At 41.5% G+C, this 19,393-nt stretch overlaps 1 protein-coding gene across 1 annotated transcript in view; it reads right to left on the bottom strand.

The window, feature by feature from the left end:
- The window catches only part of MAP3K1 (mitogen-activated protein kinase kinase kinase 1), an 80,652-nt gene extending 63,600 nt beyond the window's left edge, over positions 1–17,052 (bottom strand). The window contains exon 1 of the mRNA XM_081320815.1: positions 16,403–17,052. Within this exon, the coding sequence (XP_081176941.1) occupies positions 16,403–16,974 (572 nt within the window). The 5' untranslated portion in view covers positions 16,975–17,052. The remainder of the gene's footprint in view (positions 1–16,402) is intronic.
- Between the last annotated feature and the right edge of the window lie 2,341 nt (positions 17,053–19,393).

Here is a 19,393-nt window from a genome sequence, read left to right as displayed (position 1 = left end):
ATTTGGAATTATTAGAATTATCAAGCGATCAATTAAATTTTAAACGAATGAAAATGACTTGTAAATTCAAATCAGCCAGAAAAATGAGCAAAGCCAAAGGCTTATTTATAACATGGTCATTTATATCACTGAGCCTTCTGCAAATGATTATTTTCAGATATGTACATACCCATAATTGTTTGGGAAAATACTGCATGAACCTATACAATAACTGTTAACCACAACTGTTGAAACCACCAAGATCCCAAAAATAATTAGACATCTCATTAATACGATAAGCTTTTGAAGCAATGTAAGGGTAGTATGGAAAATAGTCTTTTTACAACTGATTAAGAACCTCACAGCAGAAAAAAAGAAGGCTTTAAGAAGTATGTTAGTAACCCATTATTGTCAATGGAGGGAGGGACAGCTATGATATTGGGTCTTCTTTTGTTTGGAGGCTACTTAAAGTGAAACTAGAAATTACTGCCAAACAACTCTGCAGGCTTCTTCCTTTATGGAATGTGTGATCCTTATTATAAAACTGAAATTTTAATTAGCCAAGATGTTTATGGATATAAAAAACTTCCAGCTTGTTTCTCCTCATTCACAATCTTATATTCCAGATACTCATTCAAGACTTCCACAGCATCTTTAATCTAGCCTCCAGTGGCAATGTGTAACTACTATTATTAGGTAGATGACTGTTTTAGTTAAATGACAGAGGGAAAAGGACTGATTCCTGTGGCCTTCCACATGCCCAGAGCAGCTTGAATAGATAGCATGCTACAGAGAAATAAACTACCGTAAATATTTGATTGCTCTTATCCTATAACTACTGCTAAGGTTGCAATAGAACCACCCAGGACAGTATTCCCAAATCCCAACCCATCCAAGCAGTCCAGACAGATACTATAGTCCATGGAACTGAAGACTTCCATGATGATGGGCATACCCTTTCCATTTAGACCCCAACAAAGAGCATCCACCAGTAAAACAATTGCATTCATGTTTCTATCTGTGACAAGATATCAAGGTAACATCCAATAGCAAAATTCTCATGCATGCCTCTTTAATAAGATTTGTTGAAAAGGAAAGAGATTATAGAAATTTCAAGAACTAAATTGTTTTCACTTTCAGAAGCCATTTTATGTCTCAGCCTGTTAAAATGAGAACTTAGCCTCTTGACCACAGCCTCTGAGTGAACTGGTAAAAAGGGTGTTCACTTGACTGGTAAAAGGGGAATGTCCAGACGTCCAAAGTAAAAATTTCTCTCAGGCTCTGAACATACAATGCATCTATGCTGATCTATGTCTATAATAAAGATTTGATTTGATTACCACTGCACTATGTTTGAACTCTGACTGAAAGTTGATTTCCCATGTGCCTTTCTGACAAAAGGAAGGCTTAATATAGAGGGAAGGTCTTCAGATCACACTAAACAGAACTGTTAACTGTAGATTCAATAAGAACAAAAAAGGATATTTGCTTCACTGCTCTCATCACCACCAGGTACATACCAGTGTTTGATCAGATACAGGAATGGTGCTTTACAAACCTAAAATTTGTACGTTCCTTTATCAATAAAACAAATGACAACCTCTCCTCTTTGTCAAGAGGCAGAAAGAGGATCAGAGCAACCAAAGCCCTTACTTTAACATACTGATAAATGAGGTGCTAAAGTACAAATGTCCAGTTTCCAAGATTCTGCAACCTAATCCCCTTTCCTCCAGTAAATCTGACTAATGAGGGTCTGTAAGAATATAGCTTTCTTGTTTGTGATCATGAAAGATTCACTTTGGTCTTACATTATTATTGCCCTGAGCATCTTTTTTGCTTGTTTCAATTCTTATAACTTTCCTAAGAAACAAACAACCATTGCCAGTTGGAAATGTCCTCACACAAGCAACTTTGATTATTTTAATGGGTCTTTTATCTTGCACAATAATCTACAGTATGACCATAAAGTTTTCTGTCATAGCAAAAAATAAGTGTGAATTTCTTCCATATTCAGAACATATCTTATCATCTCCAATTAAATATTTTGGTTTAGGGCTGTGGCATGTGTGCCACAGGTGGCACGCAGAGCCCTCTCTGTGGGAATGCGCACTGTCACCCCAGTCCTAAGCCTTCAGGTGTGTTTTATAAAACCTTTTCCCTTTAGGCCTCTGCCACGGTGTGCAAAATAAAAAAAAGGTTTAATCAATCAATTTCAACTTCTCACTGGGGAAAAAAGATCTCGCAAAGTTGGAATTGATTGAACTTTTTAGTCCCACCCAACCTGCCATTACCACTGCAGCACACCCACCCAATGGGCCACACCCACCCAATGGGTGACATTCACCCAATTGCCCACACCCACGCAATATGCCCTGCCCATCCGGCACATGATGATACATAAATGAGTTTTGGGTTGCAGTTTGGGCACTCGGTCTCTAAAAGGTTCGCCATCACTGGTTTAGGGGATACCCATGTTTGTGAATCTAAGTTAAGATTACCTGGGACAAGCTCATTGCCCAACATAGAAGTCATGTAAGTCTACCCAGATTCCTCTCCCAGAATATGAAGACTCATGGTCCTCTGATCCTAAAGCTTTCAAGGATTTGAGTATCAGTCTCAAAATAAAGACCAGAAGCACCTGAAAGGCTGATATTAGTCAGCAGGGTGATCTTTATAGCTCACTATTACATACAGGAGTCATATCCAGTTACTTTCAAGTAAATGTTACTGATCATTGCCAAGGTCTCATAAATGAATGCAGCAATTCTTTCTTCCCGGCTTTAGAATTACAGCAGAACTGCGGGGGGAAAAGTATCTCCAATAAGACCACAATTGTTGCTGTCCAACTAAAGTCTCAATTATGCACAACACGGGTGTGGATTTGTCTGTGTATGGATGCACATTGTTTTATCCCACATGTGTCTTCCGAAGGCCAAAACATACATCCTTATTACTCAAGAAAAACTAAGGCATATAGTATACTGGTGCGAGCTTTTATGGCTAAGGTCAATCAAGCAGGTACAAATACAAAAGTCCAGTCACTCCATCTTCAGTTGTCATATCCATGTGTCTAAAGATGGCAGCTACAGCTGCTGACAAAATGTCAAGACATCAGAAAACCAGGCTGCAACCACACAGTCTAAAAGCTCCATTACTGCTTAAGACATGTAGTAAAAATATGCCTACTTCTCTTCATTATGGGGAAACTTTTGTTATGGGGAAAAGAAGTAATATCAAAATAACAAATATACTTCTTTTTAAAGCAATAAACTACTCAGTAGTCCCCTTAATGCATTCGTCCCAAATATATCTCCAGTGTGGTGATTTAAAACAAAACTGTACATACTAATAGCAAAAACTGTTAGTGTCCAATTTACCACTCTCTGATAATGCCTCCTAGCTACTCCCTAACCAGTAATATCTCTTTTAAATGTATTCCTTTAACTCCTAAGGTGACAGAAAGTTACCTCGAACAGCTCATGGTTTTTTAAAATGCTGAAGCACATAAAGCAAGACCAGTGGTGGGATTCAGCCGGCTCGCACCACTTCGGTAGAACTGGTAGCTAATTTTTTGTTGCCCAGGCACAGAATGGACTTCCGGAAGCACAGAGAACCAGTTGTTCACATATTTAAATCCCACCACTGAGCAAGACCAACATTAAAACTATGTCTGATTCAGTGATATGTACATTTAAGTCATTCCTGATGAAAAGCCTGATGAGTCTTAGAATGGATTGATAATAAAATCATTGCACTCTTAAGGGTTAGTCTGTGTGAGAAATCTTGGAATACTGAAAAACTATCACAAGAGATACAAACATCATTTAAATTTTTAAAAAGGAAAAAAGGAGAATCTTGGAATTGATTTTGATTTTTAAATTGATTTTGATATTAGAGTTTAGAAACTTATAAAGGACTCTTATCTGCTGATAACAAAACATTGTTTTAAAGAAGGCAACATGAGAGATCATGAATAAATACAGCCAGAATTATTTTATTTCTTTATTCTATGGATTGAGATTGCGGTAATGCAATGGATGTAACGTATCTTAATATTAACAGAATATTAGGCAAGAATACATGACATTCTATTAACACTGGAAACCTAATACCGCAAAACTACAGGCATGCCCCATGGCACAAACTGTATTTCTAATCAAATATACAAAGACTGGGGTGTAAAAATGCTCAAAATTGTAATTAATGGATAATATATTTAATGAGGATAAAATATTGTTTACAAGTGAACAGAGTCATCAATATTCTTATTAATACAAAGGCAGAAGAGCTGATGAAGCTATACAGTTCAATGACATACAAGATGATATACAAGAGCCCTGGTCATGCAGTCGTTAGAATGCAGTATTACAGGCTAATTCTGCTGACTGCCGATTGCCGGCAGTTCGAATCTCACCAGCTCAAGGTTGACTCAGCCTTCCATCTTCTGAGGTTGGTAAAATGAGGAACCAGATTTTTGGGGGCAATATGCTGACCTTGTAAAAAGCTTAAAGAGAGCTCTAAAGCAGGGTCCCCAACCCCCAGTCCGTGGACCGGTCCCGGTCCATGGCATGCCAGAAACTGGTCTGCGCAAACAAGCGAAGTCCCATCCGTGGGATGCAGGCAGCACATGAAACCACACCCACTCCGGTCCGCAGAAAAACCTCTCTCCATGGAACCGGTCCCTGGTGCCCAAAAGGTTAAGGGCCTCTGCTCTAAAGCACTGTGAAGCAGTATAAAAGTCAAAGTGCTATTGCTATTTGGCATTACTTGGATCTTTATGTTTCTAATAATAAGCTAGCATTTGGGGCCCAATAAAATGCACACCCCCTTCATGGATTACTGCCTTGTCGTGGCGAAGGGGCTTGTGTAATTCAATGAAGCTATGAGCTATGCCATGCAGGGCCACCCAAGACAGAAAGGTCATAGCAGAGAGTTCTGACAAAATGTGATCCACTGGAGAAGGAAATGGCAAACCACTCCAGTATCTTTGCCATGAAAACCTTATGGACAGTACCAAAAGGCAAAACGATATGACGCTGGAAGGCGTCAGGTCGGAAGGCGTCCAATATGCTACTGGGGAAGAGCAGAGGGCTAGTACTAGTAGCGCCAGAAAGAATGAAGCGACTGGGCCAAAGCCAAAAGGACGCTCAGCTGTGGATGTGTCTGGTGGTGAAAGGAAAGTCCGATGCTGTAAAGATTTTTTCTCCATAGGAACCTGGAATGTAAGATCCATGAATCAAGGAAAGCTGGACGTGGTCAAACAAGAGATGACAAGACTAAACATCGACATCTTAGGTATCAGCGAACTAAAATGGACAGGAATGGGTGAATTTAATTCAGATGACCATCAGGTATACTACTGCAGGCAAGAATCCCTCAGAAGAAATGGAGTAGCCTTCATAGTCAATAAAAGAGTAGGAAAAGCAATACTGGGATACAATCCTCAAAATGACAGAATGATCTCAGTTTGAATCCAAAGCAAACTTTTCAATATCACAGTAGTCCAAGTCTATGCCCCAACCACCGGTGCTGAAGAGGATGAAATTGACCGGTTCTATGAAGCTCTACAGCACCTTATAGAACTAACACCAAAAAATGATGTCCTTATCATCATGGGGGATTGGAATGCTAAAGTAGGAAGCCAAAAGATAACCGGAATAACAGGCAAGTTTGGCCTTGGAGTACAAAATGAAGCAGGGCACAGGCTGATAGAATTTTGTCAAGAGAATACGATGGTCATAGCAAACACTCTTTTCCAACAACCCAAGAGACGGCTCTACACATGGACATCACCAGACGGTCAACACAGAAATCAGATTGACTATGTGCTCTGCAGCCAAAGATGGAGAAGCTCTATACAGTCAGTAAAAACAAGACCAGGATCTGACTGTGACTCAGAGCATGAGCTTCTTGTTGCAAAGTTTAGGCTTAAATTAGGGAAAAGCACTAGGCCAGTTAGGTATGAATTAAATCATATCCCTGTTCAATATACAGTAGAGGTGACAAATAAATTTAAGGAATTAGATCTGATAGACAGAGTGCCTGAAGAACTATGGACAGAGGTTTGCAACATTGTACAACAGGTAGCAACCAAAATCATCCCAAAGAAAAAGAAATGCAAGAAAGCAAAATGGCTGTCTGAGGAAGCTTTGCAAATAGCTGAGAAAAGGAGGGAAGCGAAAGGCAAGGGAGAAAAAGAAAGATATGCCCAATTAAATGCAGAATTCCAAACAATAGCTAGAAGAGATAAGAATGCCTTCTTAAATGAACAATGCAAAGAAATAGAATAAAACAATAGAATAGGGAGGACCAGAGATCTTTTCAAGAAAATTGGAGAGATGAAAGGAACGTTTCATGCAAAAATGGGCATGATAAAGGACCAAAATGGCAGGGACCTAACAGAAGCAGAAGAGATTAAGAAGAGGTGGCAAAATTACACAGAAGAACTATACAAGAATGAGCTTAACGTCCCTGATAATCACAATGAGGTGGTCACTGACCTCGAGCCAGACATCCTAGAATGTGAAGTGAAGTGGGCCTTAGAAAAGCTGAGCAACAACAAAGCTAGTGGGGGTGACAGTATTCCAGCTGAGCTATTCAAAATCTTAAAAGACGATGCAGTAAAAGTGCTACACTCAATTTGCCAGCAAATTTGGAAAACTCAACAGTGGCCACAGGATTGGAAAAGATTAGTTTACATTCCAATTCCAAAGAAAGGCAGTGCCAAAGAATGTTCAAACTATCGCACCATTGCACTCATTTCTCATGCTAGTAAAGTCATGCTTAAAATCCTACAAGCTAGACTTCAGCAGTATGTGGATCGAGAACTACCAGAAGTGCAGGCAGGATTTCGAAGAGGCAGAGGAACTAGAGATCAAATTGCCAACATACGCTGGATCATGGAGAAAGCTAGGGAGTTCCAGAAAAACATCTACTTCTGCTTCATTGACTATGCTAAAGCCTTTGATTGTGTGGATCACAACAAACTGTGGCAAGTTCTTAAAGAGATGGGCGTACCAGACCATCTTATTTGTCTCTTGAGAAACCTATATGCGGACCAAGAAGCAACAGTGAGAACTGGACACGGAACCACTGATTGGTTCAAAATTGGGAAAGGAGTCCGGCAAGGCTGTATACTGCTGCCTTGCCTATTTAACTTATATGCAGAGCACATCATGAGAAAGGCAGGGCTAGATGAATCAAAAGTTGGAATTAAGATTGCCGGAAGAAACATCAACAACCCAAGATATGCAGATGATACCACTCTAATGGCAGAAAGTGAAGAGGAACTAAAGAGCCTCTTGTTGCGAGTGAAGAAGGAGAGTGCAAAACTTGGGTTGAAACTAAACATTAAGAAAACCAAGATCATGGCATCTGGCCCTCTCAATTCCTGGCAAATAGATGGGGAAGAAATGGAGGTAGTGACAGATTTTATTTTCCTGGGCTCCAAGATCACTGCAGATGGGGACTGTAGCCAAGAAATTAAAAGACGCTTGCTCCTCGGGAGGAAAGCAATGGCAAATCTAGACAGCACACTAAAAAGCAGAGACATCACCCTGTCAACAAAAGTGCGTATAGTCAAGGCTATGGTCTTCCCAGTTGCAATGTATGGTAGTGAAAGTTGGACCATAAGAAAGGCTGAGCGCCAAAGAATTGAAGCCTTTGAACTATGGTGCTGGAGAAGACTCCTGCGAGTCCCTTGGACTGCAAGGCGATCAAACCGGTCAGTCCTAGAGGAGATCAACCCTGACTGCTCTTTAGAAGGCCAGATCCTGAAGTTGAAACTCAAATACTTTGGCCACCTAATGAGAAGGAAGGACTCACTGGAGAAGAGCCTAATGCTGGGAAAGATTGAGGGCAATAGAAAAAGGGGACGACAGAGAATGAGGTGGCTGGATGGAGTCACTGAAGCAGTAGGCGTGAGCTTAAATGGACTCCAGAAGATGGTAGAGGACAGGAAGGCCTGGAGGAACGTTGTCCATAGGGTCGCGATGGGTCGGACACGACTTCGCAACTAACAACAACAAAATGCACACATTAATAGACTCACCCGCCCCCCCCTTTTCTCAAATATTAGGAAAAGATATATTTAACTCAGTATTGGATTCACACACTATCCTAATCCAAAATCATGCTGTCAGATGTGGTAGGTGCCACTAATATACACCATATTAAAAGAAAATGTATACATTAACAGAAGACGAAGTAATAAACATTGTTAATTTTGGGTGACTGTTTAATACCTCTTGAACCATAAGCAACATTACCTATAATAACAGATACTAGAGAACAACAATAAAAGAGAATTATTACCCTTATGAGCTTTCTGAATGCATCTAGCTGCCTGTTATGCAACACCAAATGATGCCATATATAGATTGTTGGCCTGAACCAATAAGAGTTTATTGAATGTTCTTACTTGAAACCCCATTGCACCTTACATTTTATGGCAAACTTGATGGGATGGGTAGAAATGACTGAAGAAAGGTGGTCTCTCAAATATCCTGCTCATGCCACGATGGGCTTAAAGTTTATAACACCTTCTTTCTACAAATCTAATACATAATTAATGATTTCATTGCATTTTAATGTCTCTTAAAATGGAATTGTGGGTTTCTGTTCGAGTGTAGGATTTCTTACGGAAGCTAAATATGCAGATATGCTAAAGCATCCATTCCGTGTTTTTGGTACATATTTCAGGGAGGTCCAGTTTGGGTCAATGGTTAAGGCATCAGGCTAGGAGACGTAAGTTCTAGTCCGACTTTAGGCATAAAAGTTGGCTGGGTGACTTTGCGCCAATCACTCTCAGCCTCATCCACCTCAGAGGATTGTTGTTGTAGGCAAAATAGGAGAAGGAAAGTGTATTAGGTATGTTGAGTTATTTAATAAAAATAATAAAGGTAGGATTTTAAAGGGGGGAAAAATAAAACAAGCTAAACAAATAAAATATAATGCAAGTGTTTACTGGAAGGAAGTGGAAGCCAAATAACATAAACATGTCTTTCTGTCAGTGTATGAATTATTAAAAATTAACATTGGAATAGTTCTTAAAATATGTATATCAATGTAATATTCATTTTTAATATAATCTTATCTCAAAAGATTTTTTAAGAAATTTGACTATCAAGTTACATTCACTGAAGTTTAAGTATACATTCATACATTTAATTCAACATGATAATTTTTGGAAGAAATGTGAAGTCGTATTGTATAAAATCTGTTAAAATTGTAAAGTCTAATCTAAAACAATCTACACATGTACCGTAGTTTCCGGCGTATAAGACTACTTTTTAACCCATGAAAATCTTCTCAAAAGTCAGGGGTCGTCTTATACGCCGGGTGCTGAAAATTTAGGGACAGGGCTGGCTGGAAAACCTGGAGCGGATCTCCCATTTAGTCTGCGCAGGGAAAGCGGGACCAATTGGAGAAGAAGCTGCAGTCTGTGATTTTTTACAGGCTGGGCTCTGGGCGTCGTTTCTTCTAAAGTTGAAGACCAGCTGTAGTATATCCCAACTTGAAAGGCAGGTGGGGAAGGCAGCAGCCAGAGCAGCGGCTTAGCTCTAAGGACACATTTGACTCAGGAACTGGGCGGGCTGGCTGGAAAACCTGGAGCGGATCTCCCATTTGGTCTTTTTTTAAAAAAAATCCCATTTATATCCTGCCCTTCTCCGAAGACTCAGGGTGGCTTACAATTTAAAGCACAAATCAATGTGCTTAGCAATAGCCTTCATTCTGTGTATATGCCTGTTTATTAGGGCTTTCACCCCCTCCCCAAGCAGCATTATTACAAAGTCAGCTTATTGCCCCCAACAATCTGGGTCCTCATTTTACCTACCTTGGAAGGATGAAAAGCTGAGTCAACCTTGAGCCTGGTGGGATGCGAACCTGCACTAATTGCAGGCAGCTTGTGTTACTTAAGGCTCTGCGCAGGGAAAGCTTTAGAGTGAATTAGGAAAAGTGAAAAAGTGAATTAGGAAAATAGGGAATGGTTGCTGGAATCAGGGGCTGCCACAAAGAAGAGGGAGTCAAGCTATTCTCCAAAGCACCTGAAAGCAGGACAAGAAGTAATGGATGGAAACTAATCAAGGAGAGAAGCAGCCTAGAACTAAGGAGAAACTTCCTGACAGTTAGAACAATTAACCAGTGGAACAACCTGCCTCCAGAAGTGGTGAATGCTCCAACACTGGAAGTTTTTAAGAAGAGACTGGACAGCCATTTGTCTGAAATGGTATAGGGTTTCCTGCCTGAGCAGGGGGTTGGACTAGATGACCTCCAAGGTCCCCTCCAACTACTTCTTCTTTTTCTTTTTCTTTTTCTTATTCTTATTATTATAGTTTAATCCACTTGCACTGTTTTATGTTTACATGTTTGATGACAAACAGCCTTATGTTTATAAGTGACAGTTTTCCTACTAAGCACCTGCATGTCATAAGCATTTGAATTAAAATTACCATATTAAAATCAAATCTGATGTTTTTTAATTTTTATTTGGTGTGCGTTGGAAGAGGGGTAGTCTTATACGGCAAGTATAGCCCAAACCCTATAATTTAACAGGAAATGTAGGGGGTCGTCTTATACGCCCAGTAGTCTTATACGCCGGAAAATACGGTAATAGACCCTAAAGGCAGCAAATTAGATTTATTCCAGTTAATAGTATAGCCATGCTATGAACATATTGCTTTGTCAACAAACATTGATAATTTATATAATTTTCAAGAATAGCCATAATATTATTGATATATAAACAATATATATTCAGTGTTAAGTGCCTTGCCTTTAATATCTTGAGACTGTATGGAATCTACCAATGGTTCAAAAACCAAAGTGAAAATCAAAAGAGGCAAGGTACATTGTTTATAATTTAAAGAGTCACAATATAATGTAAAGGCCTGACAAACAAACTGCTTGGTGATCATTCAAGCTACAGAATGAAAATACTAAATCGCAATGCCATGAACAAAAATATAATAAAAACCACACCTTCTTAAAATGCATTTCAATGTTCAGTCTGCACCCTATCAAAGGCCTTTTCAGTATATAACCAATTAGAAGAGCTGCTTTCAGTTTATCTGCAGCTATACCAATCTGCAGTATAAAATCAATCACCAGGCAAATATTGATCAGATACTTATCTAACCCAGCCATCTTTGATGCCAAAGGTTATTGAAATGAAGAACTCATTCCATAACCCCAGATAACCAACCTCTCCTTCTGTCACATTGGGAATAGTGCAGTACAAAGGTTTCCAAACAAATCTAATCCTCTTCCCGGATCTTTCTAGGTTCACACAGTAGCTTTTCTGACCCACAGTTTATTAGATGCTAAAGTATATTGTTTTGTTGCTGAACACAAATTCTCAGGTAAGTGCTCTCCATTTTGTACTGTTCAGCCTCTCTGCCCTTACCAGAAATAAGATATAAAATGACACTGGAGTGCCTTAGGTGCGTGCACACCGCTTTTTCATTCACATTGGCATCTGAAAATCTATATTTGTTGTTTAAATATATGGTCACTGACCAATTATTTGATTTGTTACTTATAATGCAATTTTTATATTGCAATTTGAATATTGCACTCTGATGTTATAAAGTCAGGCAGCATAAAGTTATTTAAAATAAATATCAGATTTTTTAAACATGTTCTCAAAATCAATTGTGAAATGCCCGAGACCTAACAGATCATAGAGCAGGGGTGTCAAACTGCCGGCCCATGGGCCGGACGTGTCATCCGGAAGCAGCACCCACCCCATTGCCAGCAATGGCAAAACCGTCCTGATACGTTGCACAACGTCAAGTGACGTTGCAAGTTTAACATGTCTTTCATAGAATATTCTCCTTTCCTATTTGCCTCTTCTATTCTATGTTCTTCCATCTCCACTGATGCTTCAAAGTTTAATTAGTGTGGCTTTTGCTACTCAGTTGGGACTGAGTCCAGTAGTCTATAACAGGGCTTTTCAACCTTTTCACCCATTGTACCACTTTTAGGATATGGCAACATCCAAGTACCACCAGTCGCCTAGCAAGGTGTCAAAAACCTGATGTCCAAAAAAAAAAAAAAGGAAAAAAGTGATGAAGTACAGGTAGTCCTCGACTTACAACAGTTCGGTTAGTGACTGTTCCAAGTTACAGTGCCACTGAAAAAAGTGCCCCCCAAGCCACAGCCGAGCAAGACACCTGCCTGCCCACCCGGCGGCGCTCTTCATCCTGTCCGAGGTTTTCATTGTTGTGAGCATTTCTGTTGAGGATTGGCAACAGTGGTGGGGTGGGGGATGTGTTTGGTTTTTATTCCCACCGTCTGCTGGGTGGTTGAAGCAGGTTTTGATCCCTTCACATGGCCCTGGGACACTGTGACCATTATAAATATGAATCAGTTGCCAAGCATCTGAATGTAAATCACAAGACCCTGGAGATGCTGCAACATTCCAGCTGATCGGTGCTTCTTCTGGGCTCAGAAGCGCCCGAATCAGCATCAAGCTCCAGCTGGAGCCTGGCACTGATCCTGGTGCTTCTGCTGAGCCCTGACAGCCCCGAAGAAGCGATGATCCTAGCGCTTCCATTGAGCCCTGACAGCCCTGCAGCTCCAGCCATCTCTCGCACAGGCTTGTGCGGTGCTGCCACCGGTTCAGCTCATTCCCCTCCCCCGCTACCACTTTTCTAGGATGGTTGAGTACCTCCTGCCAGATGCCAATGTACCACAGGTGGTACTCATACCACTGGTTGAAAAGCCCTGGTCTATAAGTTAAACTATAATAATGATTGTATTAATGAGACACACACATATACACGCATGCACACACACAGTATATATAACATACTACTACTAGAATGAAATTCTGTTACTCCATGGTATTTTTTCCCCCAAACCCTCTCTACATATACAAAATCTAAGTTTTAGTTAGGTCCAATAAAACAAGATTGTCTAGCTATGTATTTTCAATGACCATTCTGGCACAATTTCTATTTGTATTCTTCCTCCACCGCCTCAATGTAAACAAGCACATTAATATATAGGAAAAACCAGAAATCTTTGGTAATGAAAATATAAAGTTTACTACTTTTGAAAGACAAATTGGAATTCAAGTTATAATCTTTACCTATAAAAGCTTATTATAGTAGCATTAAGACTGTTTCCTCATAGGTAGATAGGAAAAACCATAGTTACCCAAAAAAGGCTCCTTAATTATATAAGTGCAGTTTTATCCTTATACTCAGACATAAGCCTAACTTAATGCAGCTTGATCCCAGTATATAGCATTGCAGCCTAAATTTCAAAAAAAAATATTTTATCATTAAAACTCCATTTTTTAAAAGATTCCATTATTACCGTTGGGCATAATGAGTATTTCGAAACACTCAAGACCACAGCTTTATTTTTATAAAAGCTGTTTTTCCATACTCTTTAAGAACAGTGAACAATTAATACTATGTAACTGTAGCAACATTTACTGAACAAAAGTACACCTTAATAAGTAACATTAAAGTACACAAAAAACTAATCTGGATCTCTAGTTTTGTTTTTGCTAGGCAAAATAAATGGATGGCTACAATAGCATGGTAAAATTAAGACACTGTCAAGAAAGCTATATTACTTTTTTACTTCATGAAAGCCAGGGTATTATTATAGTTAAATATATGGGGAACTGAATAATTTAAGATTATTTAATTTTGTATTAACTGTCATGGCTAACACAATGCTCATATTCAGTAAGGAAAGTAACTCTATGCAGCTGCAACCTTCTCCAAATGGAAATGTTACATTGCATTAGTAATCATCCAATCCCTGAATGGATGGATGAATATTTTTATTCCTTTTCCAAACTATAACATATTATTATTATACATAGCTAGTTGTTTAGGCCAGAATTAGTTTTTTTATTTTATTTTACTTTATTTCATTAGCATCATGATCATACTTCAAAATAAGCATTTTTGAATTAGGATTGGACATACTGCAAATAGTATTCATAATTCAGAAATGTGATAAAGTAGGAACTATTTAAACTCGTGGCTGATGGATCATAGATAAGAGAGAAACATATGAGGCCCTTAAAGCAGCTGCACTATCTACTTATTTCAAGAAGACCACATCAAAGGAATTAATGTCAGTTACTGCACTCGCTGTATTAAATGTAATAATGTGATTTACATTTTAAGAATTTAGTTGAAGTATTTACCATTTAGAGCCAGTATGGTGCAGCAATTTAAGGCACCATGCTAGATACCAGATGACTAACTTCTAGTTCTGTCTGAGACACAAAGCCAGCTGATGACTTTGGACCACTGTCCCTCAGCACTAGAAAAAAAAGGTAATGGCAAATAACTTCCAAAAATCTCACCAAGAAAACTGTATGGGCTTGTCCATGCAGTCACCAAGAATCAAGAGTGACTTGAATGCATATGCACACATTCAAGAATTTAGCTGAAATATTAACAAGAGTAGTGACTATTTAATGTTTAAACATATTGAAAGTATAATTTGCACTAGCTTTATTTTTGTTGGATTTATTTCAATTAAATCTGTACTGTGCGTGCTATTTAAGTCAAATGATTTGTCCAGTATGTTTAAATATTTTCTCAGAGATTAATTTTAATTTATTTCAATGAATACCCCAACACCCAAATGTGCAAAATGTCTATAACATGTTTGTAAAAAAGAAATTTCTCATGTACAAGCATTCTAACACATACAATAGTCATGAAATGCTTGTATTTCTGCAGTCAACACATTACAATACATCTTTCAAATGTGATTTACAAGTGCACTCTCTCTCTCTCTTATTCTTCTTTGGTCACAGCAAAGGTTTACTGAGATAAAATTACCAACGTCACTATGGCATATAATGAGCACACACTGAACAGAGACACATCACAGTGATACAACACTATTAATCTACTTCAAAGCTAGCTCTTCTAAAAAATGCATTTCCATAATCAGGGTACACAGTTCACTTGCCAGCTTGGAATTCAGTTTCAGTTAGCAGCTTATCTGTTACATATTTTAATAATCACGTTAACATAACTGCTAAAAAAGTAGCTAATCCACAAGTTATAAGCATACAGAAAAAACACTGATTATTGGCTGCCTAAGACTAGATCTGGTTGCACAAGTAGTTTAAAAACTAGTTGTATACAAAGACTGTAAGCCTAAAAACATGCTTATTAAAAGTGAGTCATACGCAGGTCAAGGTGAGAGAGATCCCTATTTAGGATCAGGGTTCCTTCATGTAGAATGTAGGTCTCAGAGCACCCTCTTACTGACCATAAGGGTATTTTTCCATGAACCCTTATTAAAATGCTTTGAGAGAAAAAATATGCCTTCTATCTGAACAAAAGTTTACTAAAAACAGACCCCGGAGCTCTTTAACAAATATATATATTAAAAAAAACCCTACAAATTTAAACCAGTGCGTTTTAATTTAATATCCTCAATTGAAACGTGTGTTTCCTGTCTGGAAAACAGGGCAAATTCTGCATCGTCAGTTAAGTTTAAGAAAGCCCATGCACACTGTTTTCAAATCTGTCATCTGAAATCTCATTTTATATCTGTTTCAGCGACAACCGGGTAGAGAGGAACATCGATAAAGTGCTTTCTCCCATTCCGTAAACACATTTCCCTATTTTCAGCTCGGGGAGAAACGAACTGCAGACGCGCTCTCGGTCCCTGAAGTGTCGAGAACACCAATTAAACTGCAAGCCAATCTAAAACACTCCGACGCATTTTACAGAGATGTTTACCCGCATCCCCATTCCCGCTCCCCTCCCCAACTCTGGATCCTCCTACTACAGAGAAAAGACTCGCCTGAAGAATTAGCGGGGCTGATCCGCACATAAACTGAAAGGCTGGGACATCCGGTCTTTTTTTTCACCACTCCGGCCAATTTAAACTTCAAAGCCTCTCAAGCAACCGCCGCTGGGCAGGTATTGAAATGGCTTTCGGCCCCGTGCGCCCTTGGAACGCGCACATTCCTTCTGCAACCCATCTCCCATAGTGGAGCAAAAAATCAAAATGGGGTTGTTAGCGCCAGAAACAAACCCTTCTTGGAGGGTAAAATAGCAAAGGATGCGTGCGCTGGGCAGGGGGAGTTTGCTGCCAAAACAATGCTTGGGAAGCAGCGCCGCACGCTGACCTGCCCCCGAAAGCGATCCCTGGCCGGCTTCTCTGACAAATCCCAGCGCCCTGGCAGGCAGGCAGGCAGGCAGGCAGGCAACTCGCGGCTCGCCCGAGTGTTTGCAAACACGCGCCCTCTCTCCGCACGGCTCCCCAAGTGCCGCGTTACCTGCCCGTGCAGGGGAGGAAAGACGGCGGCCACATCCAGCCCCGACCCCGCGTCCAGCCACCCTTTCCTTCGGCAGGCCGAAAGGATCCCGCCGCTCTCAAGTGTCACCCGCAGCCGCCCGCCCGCCTACCCCACAGCCCCACTCACCCAGCTCCGGCTGAAGTGGGGGGTGGCGGCGGCAGGAACGCCGGGATTTTTTGGCCGACGCCAGCTCCCGCCGCTTGGCTCCCGACGTCCGGCTGCGGCGAGTCGTGGGAGCCGGCGCTGAGGAAGCCTCCGCGGCTGGGGGAGGACGCGGGGCTGCCGGGGGTGGAGTGCGGCGCCGGCAGCACGGGCTGGGGGGCGGAGGAGGACGTGGCGCCCCCGGCGGTCCTGGTGAGGGAAAGGGGCAGCTCCGGGCACTCGGCGGGCTCCGGCAGCTGGTCCAGCTCCACGCTCCGCACTTTGCGCAGCTGCTTCCGCTTCCAGTCTGAGCGCGACTCCCTCTGGCCGCCGCCGCCGCCGCCGCTGTCTCCGGTGGGGAGCCCCGCGACGAGCCCAGCTGCAGCGCCGCTGCTGTACCGCGTAGGCTTCGGGCTCCGAGCCCCTGCGGCTGGCGCTGCTACAGAGGCGGCAACCTCGGCGGCGGCGGCTTCGTTCCCCGAAGATAATCCTCCCGAAGAGGCGATGTGATTCCCAGCCGCCGCCGCCGCCGCCTCCGGTCCTCCTGCCGCCGCCATTTTCTCTGGCGGGTCACATCCCAACCCACACTCGCCCTCCGTCAGTCAAGCGCACCGGCTCTGAGCGGGCAGGGAGCGAATTCCCCGGACCGCCACTACGCCCGCGGCGTGGCTTGCGCCGGTTGCGTAGCCGGAGAGGAACTGGGCCGATGGGCGGGCCCAGGTTGCGGGAGGGAAGGAGAAAGAAAGGAAGAGGGCGGAGGCGATAGGTAACCTGAGGGGCGCCGCGGCTCGTTTTGCGCAGCCGGGCTCTCTCAGCGCCTCCTCTGGCCGGCCAGGTGCATTTGGCGTTTGGCTCTGCGCTCGCCTCGGCCGCTCCTCCTCGCCTCCCTCCCCCAGTCAAATGTCTTCTCTCAGCTGCCCTGCTTCCCACCAGAGAAACAGTGTCTTGGGGAAAGTGCCTACTCCTTCCTCACTACGGATTCTTCCGTTTGCCTTCGCTTCGGGAGGATTGCGTACCGATTTGCTCTGTGAAAAAGCCGTTGTATCTGTCCGGTCTGCAGAAATAAGGCAATTAGTGGACTTCTGAGGCATTTAGCGAGGATAGAAGCATCTTGAGCGGCAACGGGGGAGATTTTTTTCAGGACTCCCCTTATAATAACGGTGGCGTTTCCCCGTAAGTCGGAAACTGGAAGCCTTAAGTGCTGAAGGTCTGCTTTAAGACAGGTTTGTTTTGGGGGATGGAAAATTCAAACCCAAGAATTTTGAAATGGGATCAGTTTGATCACTCTGCCAGGGAAATTAAACATGAGTAGCTAATAAATCCCCCTATGATGGTGTTGGCGTGCCTCCCCTTATTCTACAGTTAACAGTGTTTTACCAATTGTTCTTTTTTTAATTTTTCATAACACACAGCCACAAACTAACTTGCATCGTGGTAGGTTCAAATGCTTCCAGCTGTGTGTGCTGTGTAAAATATAGGCTGTAAATAAGAGGGGGGGGGTTGTTTGTTTTAGTTTTATTGCACAGTTGCTTTACATTTTTCTCTGGTCAATTTATTCTGTAACATAAAAGGCACTTTAAACAAAAAAGAAGTCTTGAGTATTTACTACAATTCAGTAATTTCTTAGCAAACTTCACAGGTTTATACTTTTTGATTATCAGATTAGCATCTTGAACTTGTAAACCAGTGTCATTGACAGCTCCTGGATAAACCCTTGAATAGACTGACACTGCAACTCAGTAGTGGTGTAATGCAACATTAGAGTGCTGTGCGTGCCATTTCCATTCTTAGTTACCCTGGAATGTCATTTGATACTCTCCTCTGCCCCTTTTCACATCCAATTAGAAAACAGTGAGGAGGTACATTAATTTTTCATGAGCCTTATGGTTCAGAGAAATTAAAGACTTGATCCAGCTATATTAGACAACTTCTATCCAGTTGCTAAATTTCCCTTTGTTTGTCAGAAGGGGCATGGACAGGGGTCAGCAACCTGAAACAGTAAAAGAGCCACTCGGAACTGGTTCCTTCACAAAACGAAAAACTAGGAGCCGCAAAAAATGTGTGTGCATGCGCGTACATGTGCGCATGTGCAGAACAGGGTTTGACTGAAGAGTGGAGACAAGGCGAGATATGCACCTACCCTGCATATTTGAATTGATTGGTTGAACTTTTTTAGTCCCACTTTTTTTTTGGGGGGGGACTGCACATGGCAGAGGACTGGGAGCCACAGGAGACGGCTGAAAGAGCCGCATGCGGCTCCGGAGCCGCGGGTTGTAGACCTGGGGGCATGGAGAATCAACTGCACAGGATCTTGGACAAAACAGATTAACTAGAAGCCTTTTAGTCAGGATTCAGGCCTAGACTGTCTTTCAGGACAGAAAGACAGTTTGCTCTGCTGGGTGATCTTTGTTGGGATCTGGATGGTACAACATAGTTTTGTACCGTCCAAATAAAGTGCCCCTTTAGACTCCCTACAAGAGTTAGAGAATTAGGAGAAGTGTTCTATGGTGATCGTGCTCCTACTTAGGTGAATGGTTCTACACAGTAGTCCTGCAATCATGTTTTGGTTGCTGCGGCAAGGAGTATTGCACAACATGATCCTATACCCAATGTTATTTAATTATTAAATGAAGCTTAATAATTAAATAACATTGGGTATAGAATCATGTTTGGGTGCTGATGATATGAAATATGTATTGCTACTCGAAAACAGACTGGATATGCAGCAAAGGCCTTCAACTGGTGTCTAGAGGCTATGAGGGGATGGATGGGGAAAAATGCATGGATTAAACTTTTGCAAGATGAAGGATATCCATCTTATTTCTGTTATAATTCTTATATTTGTGTTATATTTTATGAAGCCCCTCCTCGTTGAACTCCAACCACATCAATCATTCCACTATGACTCTTTCATCCTCCTCCTTATTATTGCAATTTTTATTTTAAAAATACGAAGGAGTAAGTTCCTTTGTGGTA

This window comes from Vipera berus, assembly GCF_964194415.1.
Source record: "Vipera berus genome assembly, chromosome: 2".
Classification (NCBI taxonomy): domain Eukaryota; kingdom Metazoa; phylum Chordata; class Lepidosauria; order Squamata; family Viperidae; genus Vipera; species Vipera berus.
This window is presented reverse-complemented; position numbering and strand designations above follow the sequence as displayed.